This window comes from Podarcis filfolensis (assembly GCF_964270895.1).
Source record: "Podarcis filfolensis genome assembly, chromosome: 6".
NCBI lineage: Eukaryota > Metazoa > Chordata > Lepidosauria > Squamata > Lacertidae > Podarcis > Podarcis filfolensis.
This window is the reverse complement of record NC_139609.1, coordinates 28,718,613-28,735,489: the sequence shown is the minus strand read 5'-3', so window position 1 is coordinate 28,735,489 and position 16,877 is coordinate 28,718,613. Positions and strand designations below refer to the sequence as shown.

Genomic DNA, 16,877 nt, shown 5'->3' with positions numbered 1-16,877 from the left:
GAAATATCTGAACACTGTGATCACAGCAACTCTTCCCAGTAGATCTTGCCCCAATGAGACAGTTGCGGGGAATGAAAGTCCCTACCTTCCCACCGCTCCCTAAGGCTCCTCCCGCTGTTCCTTCCCCAGCAGCCTAAGGCTCTGTCGTCTCCACCCTCTTCATTACTCTGTGTGTTCTTGGAGATCAGTGGAGAGGGGAGCTGGTTGCAGCAGAAGGGGAAGACTCTCTGGATTCTTCAGCAGCCTGCCCCATCTCTGTCTACTGGCCCGCCTCCTCTCCTGCCTCTGATTCGTGACTGCTCTCCGCCACAACCTGTTCTTGCTCACTAAACCCTGTTGCCTCTTCAGCTTCCGACTCTTCCTCCTCCTAGTCTGCGCCCTCTTCTCCCTCTGACCACTCATTGTTGTCCCACCACCAACCCCCTGGCTCTGAGCCTTCTTCCCCCGGGGGTTCCCTTGGGGGTTTCCCAGCTGGTGCCTCCCACCACTCTGCATCAGCCAGTCCATGACACTAATTCTTCCAGGCTGTCCTGCTCTCCCTACCCATTAGGTGTGGGTGCAGAAAGTACACGTGAGCAAAACTAGCATTTTTTTATTTTTTTAAATAGAAGAACTAGATTTTATGGGGGAGGGAGGGAGCTTCCCCCACCTCCTTGTTTGCACTCGAGGAAGTGGCTTCCAAAAACTGATCTGACTAGTAGTTTTCTAACTGGCCATGCTTCTCTTAGTTTTCATGCTATATTTACATTTTCATAGTCTGGTGGAGGGACGCGGGTGGCGCTGTGGTCTAAACCATTGAGCCTCTTGGGCTTGCCAATCAGAAGGTCGGCGGTTCAAATCCCCATGACAGGGTGAGCTCCTGTTGCTCGGTCCCAGCTCCTGCCAACCTAGCATTTCAAAAGCACTCCAAAAAAGTGCAAATAGATAAATAGGTCTGGCGGGAAGGTAAACGGCGTTTCCATGCACTGCTCTGGTGTCGGTGTTCCGTTGCGTCAGAAGCGGCTTAGTCATGCTGGCCACATGACCTGGAAAAACTATCTGTGGACAAATGCCGGCTCCCTCGGCCTGTAAAGTGAGATGAGCGCCGCAACCCCAGAGTCGTCTGCGACTGGACTTAACTGTCTTGGGTCCTTGGGTCCTTTTAGTCGGGGGGGGGGGGGAGCGAGTGAATTGTCAAATTACACACACAATTCCCCTGTGTATTGTATTTTTTTAAAATAATCATAATAATATTTGCTTATCAAAGTGGATGTAGTTAAAAACCTAAAATCTGTGCAAATGCATTTAACGGGAATAATTTTGAATTCCTTCCTGCACATTACATTGCTTCCAGTTCCTCTTCCTGGCTACCATAGCTGGGGAAATATTTTTATAGCCTTAGCAATCCTCTCTTTGGTGTGTTTACTCAGAAGTAAGTCCTGCCAAGCTCAATGGGATTTCAGACTTAAAACTGATGGTTGCCTAGGCAACTAGTCGTGAAATCTCCCCTACTGCTGGTCTTGCAGTTCACCTGATACTACTTGCAGTCTCTCCTTTGGAGACCTGCTTTTCTCCGGTTCAGGCAGTGATGAATAAGCAGTTGTCCTTTTTTGCATTTAGTTAGATCATCTTGTAGTTGAAGGTCAACATATATGGTAGGTTTCTTTGTGTTTTTTAAAGGATGCTTATTGTCTTCCAGAAAAACACCAAACCCAGCTCTTCTTGTAAGAATTGGGGGCAGGGGGCAGTTTCCTAAAGTGTGGTTTTGTTTTACTTAGCTCTTCAAGACACGTAGGTGAAAATTGAAATCATACTGGGCTGTGTAATTATAAGCAACAAAATTAGATCTCTTCTTAACACCCAAATTCTCATACTTGCATAGCTCATATCCGGTGAACATAATGAACAACAAAAGCCTGAAATCACTGAAAAGAGAGCTGCGCAAATGCTTTGAGAACTGCTCTTTGTGGAAAGAAATTAATTCTAAAACGTTGACTAATTTTTAATCGTTAAGAACCGCTTTTTAGCGACGTCCATTGTACCATCATGACTTGTCATGCCCCTTTTGCAATACCATTTTCCCTTCAGGAAAAAACGGCTTTTATAAAGAAGAACTAAACGGCGTGGTGTGTCCTTCATTTGGTACGATTTTAAAACTCTTGAGTTTGTTTATCAGTCAATGGGGGCAGAATCTTCAGATGGATGTATTTCACAGAATAAACAAAATTGCCCAGGCTTGAGTAAATCCGTTTAGGGGTGCTATTCACAATGGGTAGAGAAAGGGTTGTGCGTGTTCCTTTTTCGTTTCAGAAAGCAAGTGAATGAGGTTAACAATTTGTAGGTCTTGTACAGGAGTGGCTAATCCCTGACCTAAGGGCCTTATTCCCCCTGCCCCCCAGAAAAAAACAAGGTTTTCTTGCTACCCAAGAACCCTCCCACTTTGGCAGTGGAGGATCATAGGAAAACAATATAAGCAGATACTGGACTGGGTTGAGCAGAGACTTTTGAACCACTTTAACGGGGATGCAACTCACTACTTTCCCAGTCATTGGATGGATCATTTGAGCAAGAAGGGCACAATAACCCCCTCCTTTGCTGATCTACATGGGTTAGCTGAGGGTTGGGGTGTGTGTGTGTGTAGTGACTACACCCACTACTGGAGGGTTAGCCAAGGGTGAATATAGCCCTTTGGCCAAAAGGAAAAGGTTAGCCACTCCCTGGTCTAATGGATTAAGTTTACATTCAAGAGTATAAAGCACAATTGGATCTGCCAGCAATGAATGACAGCTGCTTTTTTCTTCCTTCTCGTTACAGGAATGTTTACCCTTGCAGAAGTTGCATCTCTTAATGACATTCAGCCAACGTACCGCATTCTGAAACCATGGTGGGACGTATTTATGGATTACCTAGCAGTCGTTATGCTGATGGTCGCCATTTTTGCTGGAACCATGCAGCTGACCAAAGATCAGGTGGTCTGTTTGCCCGTCCTGCAGTCGGCTGTCAACGCAAAGGTGCAGCCCAGCTCCCCGGCGAGTGCCAAAGCTACAAACGCTGTTCCGGAACCCGAAACAACCGCAGCCCAAGACAAAGAAGCGCAGGGAGCGAGGGCCGTTTCTTTTGCACCTGTCGTCGCAACTGACATACCTCTCAGCAGATCTACCTTTCCGCCATTGCACTCCACTGTCGCCAGTCCGGAGGAGAAGAAGGAGCAGGCAGATCCCCTGGGCCGAAAAACTAACTTGGATTATCAGCAATATGTTTTCATTAACCAGATGTGCTACCACTTGGCTCTTCCTTGGTATTCAAAGTACTTTCCCTACTTAGCTCTTATACATACCATTATTTTAATGGTCAGCAGCAACTTTTGGTTCAAATACCCCAAAACTTGCTCGAAGATCGAGCACTTTGTTTCCATCCTGGGGAAGTGCTTTGAATCTCCGTGGACTACAAAGGCGTTGTCTGAGACGGCGTGTGAGGATTCTGAGGAGAATAAGCAGAGGCTGACCGGGGCCCAGTCTTTGCCCAAGCATGTGTCCACCAGTAGCGATGAAGGAAGCCCGAGCGCCAGCACCCCCATGATCAACAAGACGGGCTTCAAGTTTTCAGCGGAGAAGCCCGTCGTCGAGGTTCCGAGCATGACCATTTTGGACAAAAAAGATGGCGAGCAAGCCAAAGCCCTCTTCGAAAAAGTACGGAAATTCCGGGCGCACGTGGAGGACAGCGACTTGATATACAAGCTCTACGTCGTCCAGACGGTCATCAAAACTGTGAAGTTCATATTTATTCTCTGCTACACGGCAAACTTCGTCAACGAAATCAGCTTTGAGCACAGCTGCATGCCCAAAGTGGAGCACCTGACCGGCTACCAGGAGTTCGAATGCACACACAACATGGCTTACATGCTGAAAAAGCTGCTGATTAGTTACATTTCGCTCATTTGCGTCTACGGTTTCATCTGTTTGTACACACTCTTCTGGTTGTTCCGGTTACCCCTGAAGGAGTATTCCTTCGAGAAGGTTAGGGAAGAGAGCAGCTTCAGCGATATTCCGGATGTTAAGAACGACTTTGCGTTTCTCTTGCACATGGTGGACCAGTATGACCAGCTGTACTCCAAGCGGTTTGGCGTCTTCTTGTCGGAGGTGAGTGAAAACAAGCTGAGGGAAATAAGCCTGAACCACGAGTGGACTTTCGAAAAGCTGCGCCAGCATGTTTCCCGCAACGCCCAGGACAAGCAAGAACTTCATCTCTTCATGCTCTCAGGGGTCCCTGATGCCGTGTTTGATCTTACCGACTTGGACGTGCTGAAACTTGAGCTGATCCCTGAAGCTAAAATCCCGGCTAAGATCTCCCAGATGACGAACCTGCAAGAGCTACACCTCTACCACTGTCCCGCAAAGGTGGAACAAACAGCCTTCAGCTTCCTTCGCGACCACCTGAGGTGCCTGCACGTGAAGTTCACCGACGTGGCGGAAATCCCGGCTTGGGTGTACTTACTTAAAAACCTCCGGGAGTTGTACCTGATAGGCAACTTGAACTCTGAAAACAACAAAATGATAGGACTTGAATCTCTTAGGGAACTGAGGCACCTCAAAATTCTCTACGTGAAAAGCAACCTGACCAAAATCCCATCCAACATCACAGATGTGGCCCCACATCTAACCAAGCTTGTCATCCATAACGACGGCACCAAGCTCTTTGTGTTGAATAGCCTTAAGAAAATGATGAATGTAGCAGAGCTGGAATTGCAGAATTGCGACCTGGAGCGGATTCCGCACGCCATCTTCAGCCTCACCAACTTGCAGGAGCTGGATCTGAAGTCCAACAGCATACGCACAATTGAAGAAGTCATCAGCTTCCAGCATTTGAAAAGACTGACTTGCCTGAAGTTGTGGCACAACAAAATAGTCATCATTCCTCCTTCCATTACCCACGTGAAAAACCTGGAGTCGCTTTACCTCTCCAACAATAAACTCGAATCCTTACCGGCTGCAGTGTTCAGTTTACAGAAGCTCAGATGCTTAGATGTGAGCTACAACTCTATTGCAGTGATTCCCCTGGAGGTAGGCCTTCTGCAGAACCTCCAGCACCTGCATATCACCGGAAACAAAGTAGACATTTTGCCAAAACAGCTGTTTAAGTGTACCAAGCTGAGGACTTTGAGCCTGGGGCAAAACTGCATCACCTCGATTCCGGAAAAGATTGGCCAGCTCTTGCAGCTAACACACCTGGAGTTGAAGGGGAACTGTTTAGACCGTCTCCCGGCTACACTGGGTCTGTGTCGGCTTCTCAGGAAAAGTGGACTCATTGTAGAAGATCACCTCTTTGACACGTTGCCTTCAGAGGTCAAAGAAGCATTGAACCAAGACACAAACATTCCCTTTGCTAATGGGATCTGAACAGAGGTAGAACTCCCAAGTGACTAACGTAGATTATATTAAAAGTACACCTTGTTATAAAACCCTGTGTTGGGAATCCGGAACTCCTTTTTTGTAAGAAAGGACTGTTAACCAAGGGTGGTAGAAGCTTGTTTGGTGTTTGTAGTATTTTGAAACATCATTTCCAATTTTTTTGGAGGGGAAAGAGGAAGGGGCGGGGAGGGAAATCCTTAAACAATCTTGATTCTTCTTCTTTTTCCTTTAAAGATGTTTGTAACTTGGATGCTGCCGCTTTTGAATGTTTACAAACTGCTCGCCTGCTTAATGTACATGATTAAACTGGTGACCTTTTCTTACTATAAAAAAGCATTTAGTGGCTCAGTTCATTTTAGTGTTCTTTTAGAGACCGCAGGTGCTGTATTGCTGACACTGATCTAGCAAGGAGAAACTGGACGTTCATTCAGTTGTGAATTGTCTGATGTGATCATCTGCCCTCTGCTATGTGGATGGGAATAGGGATTTCTACCTTTCTTGCAACATGGATGGAAAATACACCACCACCTGCTCTTTTAACCTCGTGGCAGCGTGCATGTTGCATGTGGCTATCTTTTCTGGACCGCAAATCTCGTTTCCTAAATGTACAGCAAAGGGATGTTTCACATGCAATAGGTCCCAGATACACACCCTGAATGCGATCATCATCTCCCACTGAAAAAGGCTGGGAATCTTCCGACAAAGAGCACAGGAGAATGCAAGGTTGGGTTGACTAGGAGGGAGCACTGCTATATCACGCTAGCCTCAGGCTGTGCCAAAGTACAGCATACCAAGGGCAAATGTTAGTGACGAGCTATGCTAGAAAGAACACTTTGCCTAAACAGAAATCCATTGGCACAGACAACACCTCAAATCATGCCCTGAAGCTCTTACGTATGCAGCTGAAATAAAAATTGAAAGGCGTAGCGTACAGCACCTCAGTAGTGATGGAGTATGAAGCATCAGCTCTGTTCCACAGAACAGTAGTTTTTAACAAAACAATTTTCCCAATGTCACATTTTGGAGCTTGGACAGACTATGGTCTCGATGCCTGCCACCGTCCGGGTCTGTTCCTTAATCATATTAGGCCTTCTGCTGTTTTGACTGATTTAAACACCAATGGATCCGTTTTGGGACTAATCAAAACCCACTTAGCTGAAACAAATGGCTGGGAAAGCTGGGTTCAAGCTGAATATAGCTTTTTAGAAAAACAAAAACAAAACAAAACTACAACCCAGTAGTTGAGCCCCCACCCCTTTATTCAAGAACAATACCTTCCGTGGCCTAGTTTTAGCGAGTACATAAACAAAGAATTTGCACCATCGTATTAAGTTTGCTTCCTCACATCACTCAAGATCAGGAATGCTCTTGTGACACCCCCTTATTTTCTTTTTCTTTTTAAGAGGTGTAGCGGGGGACCATCAACAGGGCTCCCCTCATCCAGATCGGAATATTGTGTGTATTACTCCTGTTGTATGGGAGGTTCTGGAGGTACAGTATTAAAACGGGAAGGGAAGGAATTGGGCTGGGGGAGTGAATTAATTTGAAAACATCTGTTTTCATTTGAGACAAAACGTCACTTAACCCCACCTGCATACAACGCTTCCCAAGACTGCATTTATTTATTTTGCCTTGTTGAACAATGAGTTTGTTACCAGAGAGGGGGTGCTAAGACTACTTTTGCTGAGTACACAGGTACTGCTGTCAGCGAGTGTGTCTTCCCAAATGTCTCCACCAAACTCCTCTACTGCCTGCATTCCATTTGCTCCCTGCTTCGTTGCTGGAAGAGAGAGGGGAAACAATGTGCCCTAACATGATTTGAGAACATGCTCCGGAAGTAGGACTGATAATAAAAGTCCCCTTTCTTTGAAGCAGAATAGTTAAGAATCTGGCTCCAGAATGAAAGGAACTGGCAATCGCCTACTACCAAAAAGGGGGAGGGGGGGGAGTCATTCATGGAATTCTTGCTACAAAGGCCCTTCCCGTGGCCTTTGCGTAATTGTAGAAAATGAGCGACACAGGAGGGCTGGAAAACATACGGCACCTTTTGTATCGCATGCTGGACAAATAATCCAAATTGTTTCTTAAAAAGTTTTTTTATATTAAAAGTTATTGGTGTTAAATCCGAGGCTTACAAAATCTCAGCTGGGTTCATGACTCATTTGTGTGGCCTGCTTCCCCTCTGTACCAGGTGTGCTGACTAGCAGCAGGAGCAGGGTATTTTGTCAGAAAAGCTTTTCTTCCCCCTTTAAATTATCTCTAATAATTTAACCTCCTTTTGTGTATGGGAGGGCTGTGTGGCAAGAACTCTGAGACTGCCTGGCGGTGAAATACACGAAAGGAGTTGCTTTTCCACAAGCAGAAGGACTCCTTTCATTCGCACAAGAGAGAGATCTAGAAGAAACATCTGCGGGAGGAAGGATGGGCGGGGAGAGGCGATTTGGGCAGATTCCCATTGTCACCTCCAAGACTCTTCCAGATAGAGTCGACTTCTACTAGCCATGGATGAAGATAGTTTGGCTTCTGACTACCAGTTGCTGGAAACCACAGGAGTCAAGAGTGCTCTGGTCTGCTCTTCTGGCTTTCCCATGACCACGAAAGAACAGGGTGAGGGCCGTTGACCGGACGCAGCAGGCTCCTCTTTTGTTCAGATACCTTCAACTCTCCAAATTTCCAGGACTCACAGGGGACAGCAGAGAGATGGATGAATCAGTTAAAATGATCCCCAAATCCACTGCTTTCTTCCCGAAGCCGTATCTACTCTGAGATCCAGCTCCGAGGGCCTTCTGGCAGTTCCGTCATTGTGAGAAGTGAAGTTTCAGGGAACCAGGCAGAGGGACTTGAGGGAAGTTTCTAATGTTTGATGTCTCACTGTTTGATGAAGATGACGACAGCAATAGCTGGGTGCTGGTTGCAATTAAATGCTACTTTTATGAAACTAACGGATCTCATTTTCTCATGCCCATAAATTTCAATGGGTCTACTGCTCTGCATATGGCTAACATAGCATATAAGCCAGGAAGTCTGGATCCAAACTTTTATTCTCTTATGGAAGCATTTGGCAAAAGCCGGTGCATCTGCTGCTGGGTTCTGTTATGGTCTCCAAAAGGAAAGCTTTGGCAAGTTTCTGAAAGGTTTGAAATGTCAATGCCTTGGAGACTTAAGGTTTGATCCAGACTGTTTTTGAGCTGTTGGAAGAAGAGGCAACCTTGAACGTACTTCAAGTCTAGACAAGATATGGACTTGAAAGTACGTAGTTAAAAAAAACCAAAAACCACAATTACATATTTCCAGTACAGACACTTTTTAAACAGCCTGCAACCTGATGCTAAACCTATTTTGGGGGGGAGTCTACCCTCTGACTTCTGTGGGTTGTGCTCCTGAATTGGATTGCACTATTAATCACTTTGCAACCCAGCTGGCATGGCCAGTTTTGTCGTCCTTTGCTTATAGAGGCATGTGAATATAGGAATCCAAGGCAACCTCATGACTGGAGGGTGCAAAGTATTCTGTGTTATAACCCACATCCCTCAGTCTGGGGCTAATGGTCATCGGGGAAGAGACGGCAGTGCCTTCAATGAGAGGAGAGGAAGTTTCTATTCTCCCCCCCCCCCGATACATTATTCTTTATTGATTAAAAATTTACATATTTATACAAACATTATATGCTATCTCTTTGCATATGAAGAAAAATAAAATTAGGTAGAAAATAGAAAAGTTATAAAGGAATAAAAAAGAGGAAAAGAAAGGGGGAAATAAAGATACAAAATCAAAAGAGGAAAAGACAAGACAACATTGAGGAGAGGAGGTTTCTAACAGTAAAAAGTTATTGTGCAGAAGTCTTGAGCAAGAAGGGATTATTCATGCCATCAATCTCCATCTCTCTCTCTCTCTAATCTGCTTAATTGAAAGTTTTAGCACCACTTATCCTAAAAGGGCAACTAATTGCTAAGCTGTTCTAAGGAGCAACAACTAGGCAAAGTGATAGTTCAGCAACTCACACATTCTGCACACAAAGCTGGAAGAATCCAGAACAAAAGAAACAATAAATACTATCCCCTGAAAGGAGACATAGATTTGTTCATTTATTATTATTTTTTAAAGAGCTCATCTTGTATGAGTGAGAGGATCCTCTGAGTGCAGGTCTCAGTTTTAAACTGACTTTGCCAGGCTTGTAGAATGAAGTGCAGAGCAGTGAAGGTTCAGCTAGGGATATCTAGGGTGGGGCCCCTATAGTTCTCCAAATGTTGCTGGACTCCAAACTGCAGACCTTCCAAGTGTTTCTGATTTGATCCTGGAATGTCGCGCTTTTCCTTAGAACTTCCCTATTTTCATCAAAGAAATAGTGGAGGGTTTGAAGTTCTGCAACCCCTGAGCCAATGAGATAACTAACTCTACAGCCTTTAGAAGACAACTGAAGGCAGCCCTGTATGGGGAAGGTTTTATTTTGATGTTGAATGTATTATTGTGTTTTTTATATATGTTGGAAGCTGCCCAGAGTGGCTGGTGCAACCCAGTCAGATGCGTGGGGCAATAATAATAATAATAATAATAGAATAGGATGTCCCTATTTTCATCGGAGAAACGTTGGAGCGTATGGGATTAATGAGAGTTGGAGTCCAACAACATCTGGAATTGACACCCTTTCCATACTCTTTGAGTTGGGACCAAGCTTCTCCCCTCCTCTCTTCCTTTCTTACTGTATTACCTCTCTCTGGTTGTATGCCTTTATTTTTAAACTGTAAAGCTTCTTGATTGTTTTTGGCAGGAAAGCAATATATTAAGGCAGTCAGTAAATCAGACTGGCTGAGAGGAAAGATGTTTCGTTATTTCTAGAGAATGAGAACTGGGACCCCCTGCAAGTAGGGGTTACTGAATGCCCATTGCCTATAAGCTGATCATCAACCTAGCAGGATGGCAAGTTTTTCCAGCAGTGTAAGAAATAACTAATGTCGATCTAAGTCGTTGCGATCGACGGGATGAAACAAGAAAACATTAGAGAGGAAATAAACGGAACCATGGAAGGAGAGGGTGGGAAGTCAGTTAAGGAATGCTCTCTGCTTTTCTATCTACTTTTTGTTATCTTCAAATGGTCATTTTTCTTTTATTTTAACGAGGTACCACTGTATATCAGAAACGCAATTAAAGGAGGGGGGAGAGATGCCCATTGCCTGTTTTTACTTGGCAAATACAGTGGTACCTCGGGTTAAGTACTTAATTCGTTCGGGAGGTCCGTTCTTAACCTGAAACTGTACTTAACCTGAAGCACCACTTTAGCTAATGGGGCCTCCTGCTGCCACCACGCCGCCAGAGCACGATTTCTGTTCTCATCCTGAAGCAAAGTTCTTAACCTGACGCACTATTTCTGGGTTAGCGGAGTCTGTAACCTGAAGCGTATGTAACCTGAGGTACCACTGTACATTCAACCCACAAAGGAATCGAGCAACCTACCTTAGGAAGCTTCATTGCAGCATGAGCACAATGGCACTGGATCATTCTGGATCTTGCCGACTGTAACGTTTTATCCAGTGCCAGCAATGTTGGGACAAGCTGGGAATGTGTTTATGAGGGATGAAAACCCCACACTTCTTTGCCAGTCACTATGCCGGCTGTTAATGAGTGAGCCAAATGCATGTATTTGGTTCTCTACTGCTTATGGCCACATTTCTTCCGCACAAACGTTTCCCTAGCAACCACAAAATAGTGGTGCCTGGGCTCACCCAGTCACAAAACAGTGGCAGATGCAGGCAGAGTTTAGCACAATCAGCTGGCAATCACTTTTGACAGGTCCACTTTCGGAGGTCCAGAGAGGCCTGGGCCATTTCCAGCTTTTGAGGTGCTTAGCCATAATAAAAAATTTAAATGATGGTGTGCGGAAACAAAATAAGGCATTTGAAAACATTCAATAGGACACAACCTGTATCAATTTACAAAAAAAGAGAAAGTCTCTTCTCGTATCTCTTAATTTCTGAAACCTGCTAGAGTGCAGCATGCTCTGGTACGATGTGCAGAAAAACAAACTGTGAAACGTAACAAGAAATTAACCAATGTCTAAATTTGAGCTTGGGGCTCAGGCCCAATGGGGCCTTCTCTGATTGGCCCTTGCTGAGATCTAAACCATATTTGGAAATGGCTAAAATCTTTGCCACAGTGTTTTCCTTGTGGCAAAGAGTTCCACAGCTCAGCTTTCCTCAAACCAAGTACAGGTGTTTGCTCTGGAGGTACTGTGACTCTCAACCTCTCTAACCTAGGCTGAATTTACTGATCCAGGGGCTTGAAGTGTTGAGATCTTTTTACCGTATTTTTCGCTCTATAAGACGCACCAGACCACAAGACGCACCTAGTTTTTGGAGGAGGAAAACAAGAAAAAAAATATTCTGAATCTCAGAAGCCAGAACAGCAAGAGGGATCGCTGCGCAGTGAAAGCAGCAATCCCTCTTGCTGTTCTGGCTTCTGGAATAGCTGCGCTGCCTGCATTCGCTCCATAAGACGCACACACATTTCCCCTTACTTTTTAGGAGGGAAAAAGTGAGTCTTATAGAGCAAAAAATACGGTACTTCACACGAGTATTAAAGCCTGGGTCCTCCTTTCCAAAGCCCAGGAAGCTTTTGCCTGGCTTCGGAAGGGAGCTGCGATACTTTGATGGGATCCAAGAGCCTTCCTGCCACTTTCCCAAAGCCTGCCCAGCTTTCTGAAAGAGGCAGCAGGGCTCTGGCCTTAATTGCTCCCCTATGAAAAATTTCACTGCACACCACTGAAAGTCACTGTTTATAGTTTTAAACCATTTCCTTCAGGCACGCGAGACAATAGCTTCTCCAGCCCTTGCAAGTGCCGACACAGGAAGGGGAACTGGGTGGAATCTACACACATATTAAAAACGCTGTGAAAATGCTTTTTTAAAGAAATGTTTTGAAAGATATATTGAATTTGGCATAGCTCACTGTCGCCATCTAGTGTCAAATTTGCATCTCGCACTTTACAACCCACTTGAAACCTTTCATTCGCAGCTGTGTAGCTGAGTCCCTGGAAGTGTCGTTAAATACATCAAAGCGATACTTCCGAGTTCAAAGCACTGCAGAGATGATTATGAAGACTTGCCAGCCTGGCAGCGCTTGGAGATGTTGAGTTATCAAACGCCTTCATTCCACAATTAAAAGACGTGCCTGCTAGTACCTTTAAATGAGTGAATAAGCAAAGCTGTCGAGGCGTGCCTTTGCTATCCCCCAGGCTTCCTTTTCTAACCGTTTGTAATACAGCTGCTACGGGGAACGTGAAACAAGCCTGAACGCATCGCAAGGGAAATGTCAAAAATGCTTGCCAGTGTGGTGTAGTGGTTAAGAGCGGTAGGCTCGTAATCTGGTGAACCGGGTTCGCTTCCCCGCTCCTCCACATGCAGCTGCTGGGTGACCTTGGGCTAGTCACACTTCTCTGAAGTCTCTCAGCCCCACTCACCTCACAGAGTGTTTGTTGTGGGGGAGGAAGGGAAAGGAGAATGTTAGCCGCTTTGAGACTCCTTCGGGTAGTGATAAAGCGGGATATCAAATCCAAACTCTTTTTCTTACAAGGCTTGCCCATGGCAAACTTAGCACCCACCTGAGATGTGGAAGTTTTTTCGTGTCTGGCTTTCAAAATGCCTGTGGCATCTGCTGGACAGAAGCAATACGGACAAGGAGTGTGGCAGTTGCGGGGTTCAAAACAAATTCCATGTTGGGGATCCTCAGGGAAGGGACTGAAAATAAAAGCACAAGTAATGTCTTTGTGAGGGACGCTGGTGGCACTGTGGGTTAAACCACAGAGCCTAGGGCTTGCCGATCAGAAGGCGGCGGTTTGAATCCCCTCAACGGGGTGAGCTCCCATTGCTCAGTCCCTGCTCCTGCCAACCTAGCAGTTCGAAAGCACGTCAAAGTGCAAGTAGATAAATAGGTACCGCTCTGGCGGGAAGGTAAACGGCGTTTCTGTGCGCTGCTCTGGTTCGCCAGAAGTGGCTTAGCCATGCTGGCCACATGACTCGGAAGCTGTACGCCGACTCCCTTGGCCAATAAAACGAGATGAGCGCCGCAACCCCAGAGTCGGTCACGACTGGACCTGATGGTCAGGGGTCCCTTTACCTTTACCTTTAATGTCTTTGTAGTGTCTGTGGCCAAACTTGGAATATAGGCAGAGGGCCGTTTCAGTAGTGGAACATCCTCCCCATTAGATGTCAAGGAAATAAACAACTATCACACACTATCACTGTCTCTCATGCCTTGTTACGCTGCCATTTTTACGGGGATACACCATCGGTATTTATTACCCCTGCTATGCACAAATCTCCAAATGGCTCCGAACTTCTGTGTCTAAAATCCCTGGTAGAGAACAAGGATCCTGATATCACGTGAAGGGTAGCCAAATTCTGTGTGATTGCCATAAAACTTAGGGAACAAGCTGTGCTATCATCATGATTAAGGCCTTAAATGATAATTTTAGGTTATATGTTAGTGACTAAGTTTTAATTTATATATTTTTTAACTGTTGCTATATCTGTATTGTCCCTGTTATACCTAATTGCAAATTCAAATGTATCCCTATCGTGTTTTATGACTTCCTTGATATTGTATGTGGACTGGAACTGGTCCATGGCTGTCAACTTTTCCCTTTTCTTGCGAGGAATCCTATTCGGAATAAGAGAATTTCTCTTAAAAAAGGGGAAACGTTGACAGCTATGAACTGGTCTGTGACCGAAATAATAAATTCATTCATAAACAGCTATCTGACTTTTAGAAGACATCTGAAGGCAGCCCTGTTAAGGGAAGTTTTTAATGCTTGATATTTTATCGCTTTTCTATCATCATTATTATTATGTTGGGAGCTGTGGACGGTTCTGGTTGCTGCAAAAGCGGGGCAGTCCTGGGGACATGCACTGGTTGGAAATGAAGCAGCCTGATTGCCCCAGAATCATACGGGGATCCTGTATGACTACCCTAATAGCATTGTGAGCACCAATCACCATGAGTGTGCAATAAAAAAGAACCGGAGGGGCTCTCTGTATATTACTGTAGCCACTCCTGATATTAAAGGTAAAGGTAAAGGTACCCCTGCCCGTACGGGCCAGTCTTGACAGACTCTAGGGTTGTGCGCTCATCTCACTCTAGAGGCCGGGAGCCAGCGCTCTCCGCAGACACTTCCGGGTCACGTGGGCAGCGTGACGAAGCTGCTCCGGTGAACCGGCACCGGAGCAGCACACGGAACGCCGTTTACCTTCCCGATAGAAAGCGGTACCTATTTATCTACTTGCACTTAATTGTGCTTTCGAACTGCTAGGTGGGCAGGAGCTGGGACTGAACGATGGGAGCTCACCCCGCCGAGGGGATTCGAACTGCCGACCATGCGATCGGCAAGTCCTAGGCGCTGAGGTTTTACCCACAGCGCCACCCGCGTCCCGCGACTCCTGATATTACTATTACTTTATTTTCTAGCTTTATTTTCTAGCTAAGCTCTTCTAATCATAGAATTGTAGAGTTGGAAGGGACCCTGCATTCTCAAAGCAGGAAAATGGAGCTGCCCCATACGGGGATCAAACTTGCAACCTTGGCATTATCAGCACCACGCTCTAACCAGCTGAGCTATCCAGTTCTGCTATGCTTCTGCAGTGTAGCCACGTGATTGCTGTCCAGAGGTCCTTAGTGCAACGAAGGTAATTACTGTTTTTCATTGGCCTGGGGCATCTGGAGAAAGCTCCTTTGGGACCAGTCCGTGATGCACAGCAAGGCTTTTCCTTCAGCCGCTCCTGAGAATGAGACATGGGGGAGAGCTGTTTGAGTGGGCATTTGACAAACTGCAGGAAGAAAAGGCTAACCGTGTCTCAACCAGGTCCTCCCTTTATAGGGAAAGTCTGTTGCTGGACAACAACTGTCATCATCTCAGACTGTTATGTAGACATACGAGTTCTCCAAACAGCCAAGCCAGGCACAAAGAGATCCAATCTTCATCTCTATTTTCTTTCTGGTTCCAAATATCCTTTGTTGTTGTTATTTAGTTGTTTAGTCATGACTGACTCTTCGTGACCCCATGGACCAGAGCATGCCAGGCACTCCTGTCTTCCACTGCCTCCCACAGTTTGGTCAAACCTATCCTGGTAGCTTCGAGAACACTGTCCAACCATCTCATCCTCTGTCGTCCCCTTCTCCTTGTGCCCTCCATCTTTCCCAACATCAGGGTCTTTTCCAGGGAGTCTTCTCTTCTCATGAGGTGGCCAAAGTATTGGAGCCTCAGCTTCACGATCTGTCCTTCCAGTGAGCACTCAGGGCTGATTTCCTTAAGAATGGATAGGTTTGATCTTCTTGCAGTCCATGGGACTCTCAAGAGTCTCCTCCAGCACCACCAAATATCCTTACTCACATGTACAGTGGCAACTGGCAAATGTATGTACATGTGTGTGGCTACTCGCACACACGAGCACACTTCTCTTGCTGCTTCATGGGAAACCTAAACCTTTGCATATTTTCCTTAATGGGGACAAACCGTACAAATGTGTGTAGCTTGGAGAGAGGCCATATTTTGGCTTCTTTGAGATGTTTGTTCTTCGCTGTGTATTTTGGAGAACCTGAGCAAAGCTGTGTAAAGGGCAAAGGAGGAGCAACACTGCTCAGGATGAAGAGAATGGGGTGATCTTTCCAAAACCAGCAAACGAGACTTGCCATTTTTCCTGGTCATGCAAGTTACGGCTGCTCTTTGTTAGAAACTACTGAGATGTGGAAATCTTAGTGAGCACATCCCTGGAAAACACTGACCCTTGACCTTCAGCTTCAGTCGTGTGTCCCCCCCCTTCCAGCAAAGGTGAAATACGGTTACATTCCAAAAAGGCCTTATTACGGATATATTCAAGTGGGCAGATTCAGGAATCTTCCTCAATAAATGTCATCTGATGAACTACAGAGTGCAGATGAAATCACTGAGTGAGCCTTTGCTCAGAAACCTGAAATGTCAGTGGGAGTTGTTCAGCGCACACAAAGTTCAGTCTTTTGGAGTACTGTAAACATGGCGAGGTTATTCAGATTGGCTGCAGTATGCAGTAATTCCTGAGTGACATTTATGCAACCAGAGAGCTCAGTTCCAATCCAGGGACTCAGATGTACAGCTGCAATTAAAACATTTTAAATGTGCTGTAAAGTGGAATATATAAATGTGACACTAGATGGCAAGAGTGAGCCATGCCAAATTCAATGTGTTTTTCAAAACTTTTTTTTTAAAGCATTTTTACAGTTTTGTTTTTTTATATGTGTGTAAATTCCACCCTGGTTTATGTATTTGTTTATTTTGAAAAAGTCTACATTGCCAATCCAAGAGCAATTCCTCATGGTTGTTTGTGACAACCTTGGCCTGGATGCAGACTGTGTTGTGCTTAAAAGAGTCGGTCTAAGTGTGATTAAGTCTCAATCTGACCCAATTGTCTTTATTATCTGGGGCTCTTTTAAAGATACCCAAAAACTCAAATTGGGACTTGCCGATCA

At 45.4% G+C, this 16,877-nt stretch overlaps 1 protein-coding gene across 6 annotated transcripts in view; it reads left to right on the top strand.

Annotated features, from left to right (window-relative positions):
- Positions 1–5,720, top strand: part of LRRC8D (leucine rich repeat containing 8 VRAC subunit D) — a 70,526-nt gene extending 64,806 nt beyond the window's left edge. For all 6 annotated transcript variants that reach the window (XM_083620616.1, XM_083620619.1, XM_083620617.1 and 3 more), the window contains exon 2: positions 2,794–5,720. In XM_083620616.1, coding sequence (XP_083476742.1) covers positions 2,796–5,375 — 2,580 coding nt within the window. In that variant the 5' untranslated portion in view covers positions 2,794–2,795 and the 3' untranslated portion in view covers positions 5,376–5,720. The remainder of the gene's footprint in view (positions 1–2,793) is intronic.
- The last annotated feature ends 11,157 nt before the right edge of the window (positions 5,721–16,877 follow it).